This window comes from Castanea sativa, chromosome 2 (genome assembly GCF_040712315.1).
Source record: "Castanea sativa cultivar Marrone di Chiusa Pesio chromosome 2, ASM4071231v1".
Lineage (NCBI taxonomy): Eukaryota > Viridiplantae > Streptophyta > Magnoliopsida > Fagales > Fagaceae > Castanea > Castanea sativa.
In genome coordinates this window covers 11,501,656-11,520,384 of record NC_134014.1, presented here as the reverse complement: position 1 = coordinate 11,520,384, position 18,729 = coordinate 11,501,656, and the positions used below count along the sequence as shown (strand labels likewise).

At 35.7% G+C, this 18,729-nt stretch overlaps 1 protein-coding gene and 1 pseudogene across 1 annotated transcript; one reads left to right on the top strand and one right to left on the bottom strand.

Annotated features, from left to right (window-relative positions):
• Positions 1 to 631: 631 nt before the first annotated feature.
• On the top strand, positions 632 to 5,729 carry LOC142624886 (major allergen Pru av 1 pseudogene; annotated as a pseudogene).
• Positions 5,730 to 10,797: 5,068 nt separating this feature from the next.
• LOC142624885 (uncharacterized) lies at positions 10,798 to 12,753 on the bottom strand. Its single transcript, XM_075798616.1, has 3 exons — positions 12,446 to 12,753; positions 11,686 to 12,136; positions 10,798 to 11,445 (listed from the first exon to the last, which is right to left on the bottom strand). Exons 1-3 carry the CDS (start codon positions 12,751 to 12,753, stop codon positions 10,798 to 10,800), a joined length of 1,407 nt encoding a protein of 468 aa, XP_075654731.1.
• Positions 12,754 to 18,729: the final 5,976 nt, after the last annotated feature.

Below are 18,729 nucleotides of genomic sequence, written 5' to 3'. Positions count from 1 at the left end.
AAATAAACTAATAAAAAAAAATTATATAATTTTTTTTTTTTTGAAGTCAGGGGTTCATTTGAGCCCCTAAATAAGAAGTGTCGTCGCCCCTGCTTGGTGTACGTAAAGAATAGATAATTTTGATTTGAAACTCTCTTGGTCCTTCACTAATATATGAGCAAACACCCATATTTACCTATTTAGGTTGATGACATGGTCAATGAATCCCGTCTTCAATCTTAAGACCACCTATGCTTTCGTATTCCAGGTGCTCCATTAATAACTCCTCCAGGATCATCACAAGACTCATGGTACAAATAGTTTTTCTCCAAACTATTTTTTTTTTTAAAAATCTAGAAATTCTGAAATTTTCACAATTTTTTTACAACTGTTGATGCAATCTGTTGTGCTTGATATGTAAAAAAAAATAATTAATTTCAATAATAGACTCATGTGAAATAAAGACAAATTTCACATGGTTTTGATAGCATTTGGAACAATTTCTAAACGTGCTTCCTTTGACTATAAATAATTATTATTCAAACTTTAATGCCAGATAACCTTGAGCCTTCTCACATCTTCAAAGCTCATCAAATGCTCCTTATAGTTCACATTTTTCCTTTGTTCACTTTAAAAACCCTTTTAAGTCATCATGGGTGTCATCAGTCATGAATCTCAGGGAACCTCAGTTATCCCCCCAGCTAGGTTTTTCAAGGCCTTTATCCTTGATAATTACAACCTAATCCCAAAGGATCTACCACAAGCCATTAAGTCCACTAAAATAATTAAAGGAGATGGAGGACCTAGAACCATCAAGAAGATTACCTTTGGCAAAGGTCAGCTTCAATATTAATATCTGTAAAGATTTAAATCCCTGTAAAACTAGATTGTTTAACCTAATTAATTAACAAAGTGAATGCTTAGGTTTATTATTTTTGATCTAGGTTAAAACAAAACAATCATACCATGCAAAGCAACAGAAAATATAAAGAACACAAAGATCTGATGACCCAGGAAAACCAAATCGGTAAAAAACCTAGTGAGGATTTAACTTAGCTATCCTTAAGGTAAAAAGCAAATCCACTAGAAAGAATTGAAGTTTGTACAATAGAACTTAGACCACTAACATTCTATTGCTACATCGAGTAGAAAACATACTACTAACAACTCCATGATAGCTCCGAGTCCACAAACTATTTCTTTCCTTAATTTGCAGCAACCACAAGTTCTCCTACTTGTGAATCTTGATCTTCTTGAATGTTCTTTATGCAGCAACTGAATCAGCCAACAAGTTCTTGATGAGAATCTTGATCTTTATAGCTCTATATGTGTATGAAGGTAAACACCTCTCAAATCTCACAAAAGATTCATAACACAACTCAACAAAGACTCTAGAGAGCTTTTAGGTACAAAAACCTAGATCTACAAAAGAGGCACAAGATGCACTCTAATCTCTCTAAAAAGCTCTGAAAACCCTACCTAGGGTTAGCTTATGATGTCCTTTAAATACTGGAAAAATTGGATAGTGATTTGGGCTTCAAACGAATAAGCTACGACCTTTTTAGGTTTGCTAATTTTTATTGATCTGCGACTTTCGATCAATCAAATCTAATTTTCGATCAATCCAGCCTTGCAAAAATTGAATAGTAATTTCTTGCAATTACTCGATTCCAAACGTAATTTAAACCAAACTTTGAGCAAGGCTAATCCTAGACTAAATCTTTTGATCATGGTTTGCCAATACATTACATATTGAAGTTCTAATACATTAGTCCATAAGGTCTTAGAACCTAACAATCTCCCCATTTGGAAATCCGTGACAAAACACATACCAAAGCAAAAATGCTCAAAGTTACAAAACAACCCATTACAGCAAAATGCCTAAAAACAATTCAACCTAATTACTATCTATCAGTTGCTAGTGTAGGCAGCAGCATGACTAAATAAACCTGTATATTCCTAAAACACTCAACAAACACATAAATGCACGTGTGGAAAATACAAGTAAAACCAAAATAAATTCTTGATTTCACAAAACAGAAAATAAAAGACATATATCATGAATAACCGCATAATATAAATCAATAATCAATGTAGCACATGTGAAACAAGAAACAAAACAATAAAAGAGATTAAAATATAAAAAAAACATAATGTTTCCCCCTAACATATACAACTCATAAACAAATACAAGAGCCAATAACAAAAAATACATCACGAATCTCCTAAATACAATCTAAAGCTCCAAAGCTCAAAACCATCAAAACATCAAAATCTCCCCCTATCTCCATCAATATTTACTCCCCCTTTTTGTGACGAACTTCTAAAGGACAATCAAGGCTCATCATCAAAAGGAGGTGGTGGAGGTGACTGTCGAAAACTCGCCAACTCCGCACGCAAAGTCTGAAGCTCTATGATTACATCCACCAAAAGTTGATCATGAGCCGCCTAAACGGTCATGACAGTATCCAATACACATCTAATGCTAGAATCACCCAAAGTAGAAGGTGGAGGATCAACTACAGCAGTGGGATCGACAAACGCCTCAGCTATGGGATCACCTGAAGAAGGAGGAGGAGGAGGTGCAACGCCCGAAGAAGACTCTAAACGAGGGCATTTAGAGCTATGTCTCATCTGAGCAACTTTCTGCCTAAGGAAGGTGGCACCTATGGGAGCTATAATGCGCACGGGCTTAGATGTAAGAAAATTCGCTAATCCTAAATGTAACAAAATCTGATGTATAAAAACAGGGAAGAAAAGACCATGTGACCTAGAACTACTCCTATGAACCTCAACCAAGGATCGAATAAAAAGAGTAGGAAAACTCATAGGAGCATCTGTCACAAGGGCATACAAAAATGCACATCTCTCAATAGGAATGGTGTGCAAGTGAGAAATGGGCCAGATGGAATGACAAGAAATCCAAAAAAACAAGTAATGAATCTTGGTCAACTCATGAGAGGTAATCCGAGGATCAGTACTCCACTGAATGGAAGTACCAGTGAGATATGACATAATATCATCAATAGAAGGGGTCTTATCATAAGGATACACAGGCTACTGTACCACAAGCACCCCATGAGCGAAGGCCACTACCGAAGGAATAATGTTATACTCTTCTCCCCTTATACAACTCTTCACAAACTGAATGTTGGATGAAGTGGAGTGAACAGAGAGGTTCGAGTAGAACTCTCTAATCAAGATAGCCGGAGGAGGATGATCTATATCCAACAAAGGTAACTAGCCCCGACGCTCAAAACTCCTCCTAATTTCCAAATCTAGCTCATCTAACACAACCTTCCTCTCAACCCAAACTGATCTAAAGATGTTCAGCTTCTCAAAGGTCTCTTGGTTTTCCTTAGTTTGAAACCTATCACTCTCCAAAGCTGGAGTAGAAGTGGAGGTGGTTTTCCTATTTGCTCTAGTCTTCCTAGTCATGATGCTAAGGTTGGAATAGAACCCAAAAAAAAAAAAAAAACTAAGGGCAAACTGCATCAGACATGGTTAGAGCACAACAAAAAAAAATAGAAAAGAACAATCTAACTGATGCATGAATAGAATAAACACATGATGCATGCTTTAATGCATTGAGAACAGTCCAACTATACTTTAAAAAACATAGAATTGACTGAACTTAGAGTTTTATAACAAAAAACCCAAACTTTGAAAACCCAATTTCAAAAATTCCAACAAATTGATCAATATATCATTACACAAGTTAGATAATAGTATATAATGACATAATTAATCAATTACACAAGCTAATTTCATCAAATGAAGCTCAATTGAACAAAATCCGTGAATTTCAAGCCCTAGAATTTCCAATTCTTCCCACTTGTAAAGATTTAGATCTCTGAAAACTAGATTGTTTAACCTAATTAATTAAACAAGTGAATACTTAGGTTTATTATTCAGATATAGGTTAGAACAAAACAATCATATCATGCAAAGCAACGGACAACATAAAGAACACAAAGATCTGATGATCTAGGAAAACCAAACCGGTAAAAAATTTAGGGAGAATTTAACCTAGCTATCCTCAAGGTAAAAAGAAAATCCACTAGAAAGATTCATAACACAACTCAACAAAGACTCTAGAGAGCTTTTAGGTACAAAAACCTAGATCTACAAAAGAGGCACAAGATGCACTCTAATCTCTCTAAAAAGCTCTGAAAACCCTACCTAGGGTTAGCTTATGATGTCCTTTAAATACCGGAAAAAACATATTGCGATTTGGGCTTCAAACGAATAAGTTATAGCCTTTTTACGTTTGCTAATTTTTACTGATCTGCGACTTTCGATCAATCAAATCTAATTTTCGATCAATCCAGCCTTGCAAAAATTGAATAGTAATTTCTTGCAATTACTCGATTCCAAACATAATTTAAACCAAACTTTGAGCAAGTCTAAATCTAGACTAAATGTTTTGATCATGGTTTACCAACACATTACATATTGAAGTTCTAATACATTAGTCCCTAAGGTCTTAGAACCTAACAATATCTAAGAAGTAATTTGATGGTATTTAAAAGTACATTTGAGTGAAATATATAAAGAAAATTACTATAACTATATGCCACCACAAGATGTAAATGAGTCCAAAACTACAACAAGATATTAGATGAAATCTTTTTTTTTTTTTTTATGGGTTTCTTGGCATATGATTGTAAAGAAGTAACAAATCTTGTCCATATTTTGCAAGCAACCAATTTTATTAGCTTCTAAGACCTTAGAGACTAATGTATTAGAACTTCAATATGTATTATGTTGGCAAACCATGATCAAAACATAGAGTCTAGGTTTAGGCTTGCTCAAAGTGTGTTTAATTATAAAATTGGAATCGAATGATTGCAGAATTTATTGGACAAATCCGCAAGGCCCGATCGATCGAGTCATCGAACCACGTGTAGATTTATTTTCTGCAGAAATTCCAATTCAACCCAAGCTCGCTTGACGTGTAGGGTTTTATGTTTTACTCCAAGTATAAAAGGAAAAACCCTAGTTATGTTTTAGAAGTTTTTGGAGTGTTGTGTGTTGAATCTTTTGTGAGATCTAGAGGTATTTACCTTTATACACACATAGAACTATCAAGATCAAGATTTACATCAAGAACTTTATGGTTGCTTTAGTTGGTACTTAGCCTCAAAGTCACAAGTAGGAGAACTTGTGGTTGCAGATTAAGGAAAGAAGTAGTTCGTGGATCTGTTAGTGGTCTAAGTTCTATTGTACAAACTTCAAATATTTCATAGTGGGTCTGTTTTTACCTTGAGGATAGCTAGGTTAAATCCTCCCTAGGTTTTTTACCGGTTAGGTTTTCTAGGGTTATCATATTGTTGTGTTCTTTATTTTTTCGCATTATTTACATAATATGATTTATATATGTTAACCTAGAACTGTATAATTTATCTAAATAATAACTTGACTAATTAACTAGGTTAAACAACTTATGTTTAAGGGGTCTAAAAACATACAAAATCAGATATGCAAAGCAGAAGACTAATGTGATTAACCTTGAACACTGTACATTTTGCTTTAGCATGATTGAAGATGATGCTTTGTCTGACAAGCTACAAAGTATTTCTACTAAGACCAAGATTGAGGCAAGCCCTAATGGAGGTTCCATCTTGATGAGCACCAGCAAATACCAGACAAAGGGTGACTTTCAGCTCACGGGAGAGCAAATCTAGGCTGGTAAAGAAAAGGTCTCTGAACTAATCAAGGCTGTTGATGCCTGCCTCTTGGCACGCTGATCTCTACAACTAAACCTTGTGTTTATTTATGTTGGCGTGTCCCATTGGCAATTCAGGTTGCGGCCTTTTCTTTTTCTAATATTTTTGTCTAGTGAAAATTTGTTCTTTGGCTTGCTAATAAAGAAGTTTGCGGTTGTCATTAACTGCTACCTTGTGAAGTTCAAATTGAAAAATTGGAAAGTGAATAATGTGTTTTTGTATCAATAAAAATATACTGGGAATGAATCATTTTATTGCTTAAAAATTGAAAGTACATTTATTTCTCTTGGGAAATCCAAACAAAAAAAAAATTTAAGTTCCAAGTTTTGAACAATTTAAACATCTTTGACAAAAAATAATAATGATTTCCAAGCTATTAGCTAGGAGTGGCAATTTGTGTTTGCATGTCAGGTTCATATCATATTGACTTATGAGTATTCGACTATATGGGTCAACCTTAATCCGACATGTTTATTAAACAGGTCAAGATTCCTCAATCCTAACCAACTCATTTATTAAACAGGTCAGTCATATCAACCTGTTTATCAGATTTTATCAAAATGAAAAAAAAAAAAAAAAAAAATTTAGTATTAACCAAATTAATATGAATTATGAAAAACCAAAAAAAATAAAGAAATATTTTTAATATGAAATTCAGAACTAACGAGTAATTGCATTACAACTAATCATATTTCAGTATCACAAATAATCAATTAAAATATGTTAAAGAAAATAAACCACAACAACTAATAAGTTTATATACCTAGAGTTTGAAGGGTATATTAGTAAAATGTCATTTAATTATATGGATTAGACAGGTCAAAAGGGTTCCAGATGGACCCTAACCCAACTTGTTTAAATTTGAGTCAAATTATCCTTCCAGGTGTTCAATTAAAATCTGAAATTGGTGTCCAATTTTGCTCTGTCTAATTTGTGAGGACCTTATAATTATCCTTGCATCAGTGTCCATTCTCATTAAAACATTGTGCCTCCTTAATATTAGATAAGAGTCACCGATGTTAGGGATTCACCTCCCCTTCTACAATTCTACGTTTCTTTTGGAATATGAAGCTCGCCTATTCACCTCCCCAAATCCAACTGTTTATGCTCTGCAAAACGCATTCCGAGCATTCCTAAGGTTCGATTCCTCCTTTCTTTCAACTAGCTATGATTAATTATTATTTCATTGCAAGAAAATGACCATGTGTGTAGCATTTCGTGTATTTCTTTTTCTTTTTCTTTTTTTGTTAACAGGAGATTGTCATAAAATTGGAAAACTCTGTTGCCACCAAAGTGAGGCTTTTTAACTGCTTATTGTCTTAAAAAAGGGTAGCTATTTTTTACTGTTTATGTTCTTATTATTAATGGTCAATAATATGATTGGTTGTTGATATTATTTTTATTAGAGCTTTTAATGTTTTCATTTTTACGATAGTCACAATTCTACCAGAAGTTTGTAGTTTTACATCAATAAGTTTTCAAGTGATTAAAAACTATGGTGAGTATTTAGTGGTGATATTGCATAGTAACTGCTTAATTTCTAAACAAAGGTTGTGGTGGGCTTTTTGCAAATGTTGGACTTGGCTGCCTTCTGTTGTACTGGACCTAAAATTTTCTGGATCAGGGAGTTGGAACCGGTCCAATAGCAACCCTCCTTGGTCTGGCTTGTGCGCAAACCATGCCCCCGTTTGCCAAGATTTTTATCACATGCCCATGACAAGCAGAGCTGCTATAATAACCATAGTAGGCAGATACAATAAAGACAATAATAGAGATTCTTTTACTATTTAGACAAAAGTAAATAATAGGCTTTGATAAGGAATACTCATTTTATGAAACAGCAACAAAGGATAAGTACAAAACGAGTAGTGATAAGCTTATTAAAAGAAAATGTCAGTCTACCGTGTCAAGTTATGTTGTTGGGTCTAAGTCAAGAAGAGAGTCATCTCCTCAACGTGAATAATCTCTCTAGGGAAGAAATTAACTACTTTGAGGGAGCGGGCCTAAATGACTTGTACTCAGAGAGGTCCTTTGTCGTTAATAGAGAACATGGGTCGGAGAGAGAGAGAGAGAGAGAGGGAATCAACCTATTTGCTGCATGTATGCCGCTCTGTTCTCTCAATTTTTACTTTTCTTTCTATTCTCTCTAATTCTTTCCTTCTTTTCCCCTTGTTTTATCTTTTGGTGTTTTTTTAGCTATGGTGATTCTCTTCCTAGAGATTGCTATTGCTGCCCCCCTACTCTCTGTGCATAGTAAGGGCTCCTTATATAATGTCTGCTACAACTGGCATTTACCATTTTAGCCCTTAACCGTCTTTGTACTGATTGATCAGTCGCCCAGCCAGTGCCACTTACTTGCGCTGGCCGCGCCATTCCACCTCACCAGACAAAGAATACTATTTTGTTTGTTTGCTTGCCGTGGCATTCTTACCTGCCACGGTGTAAGTACTCTCTTCCTCTCCGTCCCTCATGGCATGCACCTAGTGGTTCCAACTCAGCTTTGCTTCTTTTGGGTGGTATGTCATCCCAATAGGACACTGCCTCCAAAAGAGCCTGAGCAAGAAACACAAAAATAAGTTTTCCCCTTCCTCACCGCCAGAACATGCCCTCTTTACCTTTGACCCATGACCCACCACTTCTTGTATTGGTTGGGTACAAGTTGGTGGTGTATGGGCCTTGCACGTGCCTTACTTCCATGCTCGTCCAAAATCTGCTTGCTGCTCATGTGCTTGCCATGGTCTAGAGGTCCATTTGCCTGTTCTTCCATTTGTGCTTGACTTCTTATAGTGTGGGCTGCTTTATTGATTTCTCATTCTTTATGGCTTGTTGGGCTTTGCCCGATTATAGGCTTCTCCGCCTTGGTGCCATTCTCCGTGTTCTATTCTTAGCCTTGCTATTACTTCCTGCCATATCATTCTACCATGCCTGTCGTGATGTTTATTGATTTCTCATTCTTTATGGCTTGCTAGGCTTTGCCTGATTGTGGGCTTCTCCTCCTTGGTGCCATTCTCCATGTTCTATTTTTAGCCTTGCTATTACTTCCTGCCACATCATTTTGCCATACCTGCCGTGATGTTTACTTGACCCAAGGCTGCTGGGCCTCTTTGGGTTTGCTATTCATCACTTTTTTGATGACCCAATTAACTCATTGGGCCTTTTAGTACATTACTTGCGAGCTCCCACGTCCCACTTACTTCCTATTGGGCATCCTTGGCCCTTTCTAATTCTGTGCATCCCATGGGCTTTTTACTAACTCATTGAGCTTCCTTGGCCCAAGTATTTTATACTTCATCCTTGGGGCTTTTGGGTTCTCCATTGCCCCTTACTTTATTTACTTATATTGCTTTGAGCCTACTGTGGCAGCTGTGGCCCATTCTCACTTTCTACATCCATACAACTCATGAGTTTGCTACTTCTCTCTTTCCAGGCCATTTTAGGCTCATTTACTTCTTCAAGGTCTATTTGTTTGCTTTATGGACCCATGATCCATTATTCCTGCCGCTTAGGCTTAATGGCTTTTCTATCCCACTTTCTTTTACCCACGTTATTGGGCTTCTTCCTCCTGCGGGGCTCCCACGAAAAAATGAGCATCTACAAAGATCAGTTATTTTTTTACTGTTTATGTAACGATTACAAAATAAATAGTGAGTACATATAATTGCATTAATAATATATATATATATATATGTTATATATTAATGTTAAGCTGTGATATTGCATTAATAATGGCTTATATATTCTCTTTAAAAAGGTCAGCTATGTTTTGTTCATAATGTTCTAATTATTTTAATGGTCAATGTAAACTTGTGATTTCCAACTATATTGTGTTGGCTTTAATATTGTGCCAAATTTTATTGTATTTTCTTCAATCATTTTCCTTATATCTATGTGGGTTTAATTGTAAGGGATGAGTGTGAGAAATCGGTGAAGAATCAAGCTTCAAAAGTTGAACAAGTGGATTTCGCGACTAGCTTGCGACTGTCTCACGAGAAGCAACCCGCGAAATGAGCCATGTGTAGAGCACATGACTGGAAGACGAAGAGTCGTGCTAGGCTAGATTTTTCGCGACTGTCTCATGAGTAAGGCCAACCCACGATGGACCTATGAAACTTTCTGTTTGGCAAAAAGTTGTGTTTTGCTTTACCAAATCTTTACCCACTCTATAGATACCCCCCATTACCCACAAATTATAAGGAGTGCTTTTCAAAGAGAAAACCCTATAAAATACACTTGAGAGTTAGAGATTGTTATACCCACAATCATCTACATATATTCTTTGTGGTTTTCCTCAACTCCTACCTCTCCATCTCTATATCTTTGAGAGGTTGCTAGCCTAAACACTTACCACACACACTCTGAGTGTAAAGTGAGATTTTGGTGCTACTGGGAAGCATTGGAAGGAGCCATTCACTGGCGGATGCAATCAGCCTGAATTGCGATATCCGAAAAGTTAGAGAATATAGGGTCCAAGAAGTCAGTTGGTAGTAGGAGTTTAGAGATCTCAAGTACATGGTGTATACTAGGTTTGGAGGGTCTTTTGTTATTCGTGTACTCCAACTTTATTCTCTAGTGGATCAATTTTGACTTGGAGGGTCACGAAGAGGTTTTTCACCGAGTTCTTTGGTTTCTTCTTCGATAACATGTCATGGTATTATCTTGTGTTTGCATATCTCTTCCCTATCCTTTAAGCTTTTTCTTTATTCTTAATGATGGATGAATATGCCTTAGGGTATTGTTATCGGTTTGTTGCACTCATTTATTCTTATTCCGCACTTAGTCTAAGTTAAACTAAAAGCAATTTAGCCGTAATTTTTATTTGGGGGGTCTAAACAAGCTCTTGTGTTTTAACATAAATCTGAGCATTCGGTCAATTATATGACTAATTGTTAATATGGTTTTCATTAGAGCTTTTATTTAATTTGAGGTTTCATGGAAGTTCACAACTGTTGTTGTGTTTCAAGTTGTGCATCTAACTTCTTTTTCTTTTTTCTTTTTTGAGGGGGAATTGGAAGAACTTTCATTCCATATTGAAAAAATGAAGTACAACAGAGCTAGAAGGCAAGAATTACAACATATCATCCCTAATGATCTACATAATATAGGAGGGAGGAGTTCCTTTCCAAATGTTGGTTTGGCCCAAAAATTTTGCTTCTTTTGCCTGGTTGTGAGCTGCTTTGTTAACATCCCTATTCAGATGGTGGAAGGAACATTGGCTAAAGATGCTTAAAGCCGCTCTAATTTCCTCAAGAATGTGGCCTAGCTCGCCACCAGCCTCGCCAAAAGATAATGCAAGAATAACAGCAAAAGCATCGGATTCAAAAATGGCAAAATCAATCTGCAACTCCTGAGCAAGAAGGACCCCATAGAGCAATGCAAAAGCTTCAGTTATTTCAGCAGGGAGGCAAGAGGGAAGGACCTTGCTGAGGGCACCAATAGCAACACTCGAGGGGTCCCTAATAATAACACCTATGCAAGAGTTACCTCCCCCCTCATCAGATGCTCCGTCAACATTAATCTTATGGTAACCCGGAGGTGGTGCAGCCCAAAGATGAAGAGCAGGTGGATGAGTGGGGAGAATGTTGAGGCGAGAGGCATTGAAATCAAGAAAGGCTCTAGAAACTATTTCCCACACCTGGGACGGCGGGATGGCAGAGTCATTATGAATGGCTTGATTTCTATTTCCCAAGATTGACCAAGCCACCATGAAGAATAAATCCAAATCGCTGAGTTTTCCTAGCTACATAAATTGAGCAGCAAGGTCCACTATATCTGAGTCATTGGTTGATAAGTCCACTGGGCAGTCAAGCCAAAGAGCCCAAGTATGCTTGGCATGGGGGCAGAGAAGGAGAGCGTATTGGAGAGATTCCATTTCCTTGTCACAGAGCAGACAAAAACCAAGGGAGTTTAGGCCTCTACACCGTAAATTAAGCATTGTTGGAAGGCCGTTTCTGTAGGTTCGCCAGGCAAAGATACGAACCTTTGGGGGAACATTGAGATGCCATATTTTTTTCCAGAAGAAGGAATGATTGTGCTCGGCTGTGCTTTCCCCAGATTCAATAACATCAACCACTTTCATTGCGATGTAATAGGCACTTTTTACAGTGAAGGTGCCCCTTTTGTTTCCTATCCAAATGAGCTGATCTTCAGGGGGTCTATAGCTAATAGGAATCTTGAGGATGGACTCAGCTTCAAAAGGCAGAAAGATAGACCTCACTAAATCAGATTTCCACCATTTTGTGTCCTCGTCAATAAGCAATGAGACCATTGGGAAGTTGCCGAAAGCAACCTGAGGCGAAATCGCTTTGTAAGTAGTTGGTGTTGGGAGCCACCTATCATCCCAAATGTATATCCTTTTGCCATTCCCCACCCTCCATCTTGAGCCTTCATGAAGGACCCACAAGCTATTGTGAATGCTTCTCCAAGCATAGCTAGGATTACAACCAATCTTAGAATTTAGAATATCGTCATAGGGAAAATATTTAGCTTTATAGACCCAAGCCACCAAGGAATTGGGATTTGTAAGGATCCGCCACCCTTGCTTGGCTAATAAAGCTAGGTTGAAGGCTTGGAGATTTCAAAAACTCATGCCACCATATAATTTGGACTTACACATCTTTTTCCAAATAACTCATGCAATTTTTGATTCTTGGTTTCTTTGGCCCCACCAAAAATTCCTCATCATTTTTTCCAAGTCGTCACACAGAGTTTTGGGGAGTTGGAAGCAACTCATGGTGTACGTGGGCACCGCTTGTGCAACGGCTTTAATAAGGACTTCTCTGCCACCAATGGAAAGAAGTTTCTCCTTCCACCCTGCTAATTTCTTACTCACCCTTTCCTTAATTTTAGCAAAGAATTGGGCTTTTGATTTCCCAATCAAGGAGGGGAGACCAAGATATTTCTTGTGCCGAGAGTCTTGCATCAAACCAAGGATGTTGAGGATCTTATGTTTAATGGCAGGATGAGTGTTCGGGCTGAAGAAAACCGAGGACTTATCCGGGTTTAGTTTTTGCCCTGATGCAGCTTCATAAACGTTGAGGATGCGCATAATCTCATTGCACTCTTGGGCATTTGCCTTGCAGAAAAGAAGGTTGTCGTCTGCAAAGAAGAGGTGTGTGATAGGTGGGCAGCCCCTACATATGGAGACTCCGTTGAGAGTTTGTTTTCCTGCAGCTTGGTGGATAAGTGCCGAGAGACCCTTAGCACAGAGAAGGAAGAGCCCTGGTGAGAGTGGGTCACCTTGCCTAAGACCCCTAGTAGGGGTGATGCTACCATAAGCTTCCCCATTGATGATGCTACCATAGTAGGAGTGATGCTACCATAAGTTGTGCAACTAACTGGAGATGGAATTCTTTGTGTATAAATGTTACCAAAGATGCTCAGGAGATGGCCAGTTTATTGGCTGAAGGCAGCATGTACTATTAAGTTGTTGTCATGGATGATGTTGATAAGAGGAGGCAGAAGTGATATAGCCATGCAGATTTTATTATTATTATATTGAACGTTGATGCCCCTAGATGGTCTTGGTGATTAAAGCTACAGGTACAAATTTTAAAAAATTAATTCAGATGCAAAGTGCTTTAGGCCCTATCCTGTAATAGTGTAATGTTTATTTTCTCTGTCTGTGTGCAAATGAGCTCCTTTGAACGGTCCGTATTTATTTATGTCTGTATGTATTTTTTGTGTGTGTTTCTTTATAAGTCTATGAGTTTTTTGTATTCCCGTTCTTTTCCCCCTCTTCCAGCTGAGAGTTTTGTTTTGTTGGGATTGTAAAATTGCTATATGGGATGTGTATTTGGTGAGTATTTAGCGATAATATTGCATTAATGGTTCGATAATACAAATATACTACTAGTCGCTAACTCGTACAATGCACGGAAAAACAATTAACTCTGAAAAAAAATCCAACAATGAGTATATAGACATTCTAGAAAAAAAAAATTTTAATTGAAACTAATCCAAAAAAATAATTAATCAACCAAAAATATAGCTTTTAATAAGAAAACAAAAAATCAAATGAACTTAAATAAAAAGTATTTTGGTGAAAAATTAAGATCAATCTACTGAGATGCAAATACCAAAAACTCCAAGATTTAAAACTTCAAAATTTATAGAATCCCCAAATTCTACTTCAAAACCAAATCAAATTGATCAAATTTATATTAACATACCAAATATTAGTTTATAGTTCCGCAGGCTGGAAGACATAGGTTGCATCTTTAATTTTTCTCCAAACAAATAGAGATGTTTTATCTATCGTGTACAATAAAAAAAAAAATAATTAGTAGAAACTTTAACCCAAAAACCAAACCCACGATTATCAACGCGAGTGTCTTTTTTTTCAACGTTAGTCTTCTTTTTTTTTTTTTTTGAGTCCTATCATAATTTTTGCTTTTATATAGATTATCAACGTTTGAATTTGAGTTTAAGTTTGACTTGTTAGAAAGATAAAGTTTCACTCCTTGTTAAGTTTTGATTAAACAAAAATAAATTTTATTTTTAAAAAATGATAATGATGAGTTTGAGTTTAAGTTGGACTTATTAGAGAGTTTGAGTTTCACTCCTGGTTAAATTTGAACTAAAAATAATAATTTTATTTAAATAAAATGAAGATTTTATTTAAATATTGTGCTAACGTGAAAAATTGTGAGAGTTTCAGAGGCTTTGGTTTTATATATATAGATTACTTGAGATAGTTATGGATGAAGCATGAGCTAGAAGGTCAAAAAGACGTTTGATTTTATATAAGAAAAGAGTTGTTCGGACTCAAGTTGAGATGTGTACTAGAAGTGAAATGGATGCTGGCAATCTGTTTGATGCTTCTATTTCATATGGTCGTGGTACCTCTTCTCTTCGAAGTGAAAGCAACAGTGGAAATCTATTTGATGTTCCTATTTAGTATGGTCCTTATATGTGTACCTTTCAAAGTCATGATTAAAATGGTTCTACTAAAAGATTGAAATTGGGAAAAATAGTGGGATTTATCAACGAAGAATTAGTAAAGGCCCCTATTATTGGATATGATTTTGATTTTGGGAATATGGAAAATACCTTGGTCCTGTAAGCGCACAATTGCACCTGGACCCAAGGACAAACGTGGGCTCAGGCTCAATGAGCCTTAAACAATAAAACTTATAGAGAGTGGATTTGAAATCTAGTTTAAGGCGTTGGAAACTTGACAAATGAGCTAGAGTGTTACAGTATTTGCAAATAGTAAACAAATGTGACAAAAGAACCTCCTCGGACTTAAGCCGAGGATGATCTATCTATTATTTCTCTTTCTCTTTCTCTTTCAAAGGTTACAGTTCTAGTTTTTTCCTTCTCCCCCCCTTTTTGCTCACTCTCCTTTCTTCTTAAATACTTCTTCTTCTTCCCTCTTTGTCCACGTGTCACACAAACCTTGTTCCCCCCTCCTCCTTTTATCCAGCACCTTCTTGAAGTCTTTAAATAATAGCCAGAAGGTTGAATTCTATTGTTCAGGGGTCACTTCCCTATTAATGCGGCCAGGGAGGTAGGTGCAGGGTCTTTAATGTGGAAGTAGCAACTTTTTCTGGGATATTTCTCTCACACCGGCGCATCTAGAGGGTACTCGGATCCCCTCTTTAACCTACAGTCTTTCTAGAACACCACCTTGATCTTTCCAGCGAATCTCCAAGTCATCACAAGTCCATCCGAAGAGCGATTCTTCCTCAGATGACTCCTTGGAGCCTCGGCCTGTGAGCCAACCTGCAGTCCTAAAGGCCTTTAGTCAAGAACGAACTGACCCTTCTTAACAGAGCCCAAAGGCCCAAATACCTGCCCAGGTCCTTTTAACTCCCCACAGGTCCTATCTCAATTGAATGATGAAATTCTCTAAGGATGTGACAAGGAAGTTATAGATGAAAATTTATAAGATGTTCTTGTGGATGTGATGCTAGAAGAGATTCGTATGGTGGGAACTGATTTAATTTCAAATACTATGAAGGCTTTCCAACTTATAAAAGACGAGAGGATGGCCGCTTTGTGCTGAAAATAGTGTGGAATTAGACAACTGGTATGTAGTCCCATACAATATGGACTTGCTAGTGAAGTATCTATCACACTCAAATGTTGAATCATGTAATTGGTCAAAGGCCATCAAATATCTTTTTAAGTACATTAGTAAAGGCACAGATCATGTTACTACTGTTTTTGAAGAAAATATGTGGTCTGCAATTAGATGATGGAACAAAATCTATACTAGAAAAAGATGAAACGAAAACATTTCTTGACCGCAAATATATATCAGCATCAAAAGCATTATGGAGAATTTTTCAGTTTTATATTCATTACCATGACCCAGCTATTCAGAGATTGAACTTTCACTTGAAAAATGAAAATCAAGTGACTTTTTCTAATTATGAATATTTGGATAATGTGGTGAATAGAACGGGAATCGACAAAACTGTCTTTATAGAGTGGATGATTGCAAATTGAATTTATGAAGACGCTACACAGCTAACCTTGCAAGACAATCTAAAAAAAGAATTTGACTTACTTCCAGTACTTTTTTAACTAGAGATCTCCTTTTATTTTAAATACACAATAATAAGGGGTAATGGACTTTAATCTCCACATTTCATTTAGTTAGTGGGTGATGTGGCAATTTCTCATTAAAATAAAAAGATATTCAAATTAAAAAAGTACTAGAGGTAAGTCAGACTCCCAAGAAAATAAGTTTGGGACAAGAAAAACAAAGAATGGAGGAGAAGAAAGTAAGGTCGGTCCATTGGTAGAATCTATGATGCACACCCTTCAAATGGAGAACAGTTCTATCCTAGAATGCTATTAATGTTGTAAAAGATGCTACAAGATTTCTGAAAATCAATTGAAAAGTTATACCCTATATGAAATTGAAAAGCTTTTGATTAAAGTTGGAAAGTCATTGAAAGACTATCCACCTATGCCTTTACCTGATATGAAGGAATAATAGACTCCTTAAATAATATAAAGCAATATTCTCTCTCTTTTTTCATTGTAGCATCTCTTAAATAATATAATGCAATATTTTTTTATTCATTATTTTGTCTAATCCTATCCTCCGTATGATAAATTAAAAGAAAAAAATGATCAATAGCATCACTTAAATAATATAATGCAATATTTTTTTATTCATTATTTTGTCTAATCCTATCCTCTGTATGATAAATTAAAAGAAAATGATCAATAGCATCACTTAAATAATATAATGCAATATCTTTTTTCATTGTTTTATCTAATGCTATCCTCCATATGATAAACCAAAAAAAAAAAATTGACCAATAGCATCACTGCAATTGACCTACGCAAGGGTTACAAACTAGTTTGTTATAATATACCAGGACTTCATATCAACTTGTATTAAGGTTCAAAATATGAAACTGCTTAGAATATGAACCTGACTTCTAGAAATTTGGCCAGGTTTCATCCCTATCCCAAAGAAAAGAAAATTACTGTAGAGTAAAGGCAAAAGCAATGTAACTGATCACTTACTCCACTACTCCTTAAGATCTAATGCAAAATGCACTCAACCATACATTACATCTGATATTCACTTTTTTAGAGTAGAGCATGAAATATTCCTATCAGTGATTTGATTCTAGGACACTTGTTATCTCAAAGGGAGAAACTACACATGTTTATATCAAAAGAGTTCCAAATTGACATGAGTTTTTTAGTTGATTTCATCATATTCACCCTTCGCAAATTTGAGGTTCAAAACATACTGTTAATGTTGAATATCATAATCCAATGGTACCCAAAAAAAGAGAGGCAAAAATACCACAAATTACACTTGACAAAATAGTACCCAAAAACATCCCTTCAATTTTGTAAATGAATACTAATAATCAAACTTTGTAACACACTCAACCTTACTAGGGGTCTTGACATGTTCTTAGTCTACTAAGTAGATTGCCTTGGCCTCTTTTCATTGGTAAATCGCAATCACAATGCACAATGTTAAATTGTTAATGTAGATCATCACCTCTATTTATCAACAGTTTTATTGTTATTGGATGGCCGAATTCAACGGGTAATGGGTACCCGACTCTACCTAACCCAATATTTTTGGGTATTACACAGTTTTAATGTGTAGAGAATAATTGGGTTGGATTTTACCCAAACCCAAAATTCTAGGGCAGGGACCCATACACAAAAGCAAATAAAAAAAAACTGAAACCTGGAGAATACCTAATCAATTATAGGAAGTCACGGACAATACATACTATTGGATTACAAATATCATTTATTAAAGGATAAAGTTTAGCTACAACATTGGTTGTGTAGCCTAAGGCTACAACCATATTCAATATCATTAACATTACTTCATATTTTGAAAATCTAACTGTTAGATTGCATGTTTTTTACTCTCTTAATACATAAGTCAAATTTTGTGACTATTAGATATTATTTATTATATGATCTATAAGATTATATTTTATACATACTTTTAAATTAAAAAAACTTGCAATTTAAACAATTTATTGATGACATAACTATTAATTTTTAATTTTATAGAAATTTTGCAAGTATGGAGGATATAAGAAGAATGTGTAATCTAATGGTAGATTTGTCAAAATTCACCTCCAATAAAAAATATATAAATATATATTGAGTAAATTGTAGTTTTAGGCTACAACCAATTTTATAGCTAAATTTTATTCTATATTAAAAGAAATATGTATTTTAATAACACTTTCCTGCATTTTTTTAGATGAAATCATATACCATTTCTTAAAAAAATATATATATATATATATATATATATATATATATAAATAATTAGTAGCAACTTTCTACTTCATATATCATTTATTAAAATAAATATATTAATAGCAACTTTTTCTTTTGTAAAGAGGAAGTCACGGGCATTGTAAAGAATTAGTCATTGAGCAATGCTCTAGAAACTTTGTGCTATTCAAAATTGAAACTCCGGATGGTATTTATAGACTGAGGCTCAAGGTTAGCTTGCATGTATGGGAGTATTCCCCTCTAGATTGAAGAATTTTTGAGTTTTCACACTCTT

Coding starts and splice junctions, on each gene's coding strand:
- LOC142624885 (XM_075798616.1), bottom strand. CDS start 12,753: ATGCGCATCCTCAACGTTTATGAAGCTGCATCAGGGCAAAAACTAAAC. Junction 12,137..12,445: donor GTTGCACAAGCGGTGCCCAC/GTACACCATGAG, acceptor TTGTAATCCTAG/CTATGCTTGGAGAAGCATTC. Junction 11,446..11,685: donor ATCTCAATGTTCCCCCAAAG/GTTCGTATCTTT, acceptor CAATTTATGTAG/CTAGGAAAACTCAGCGATTT.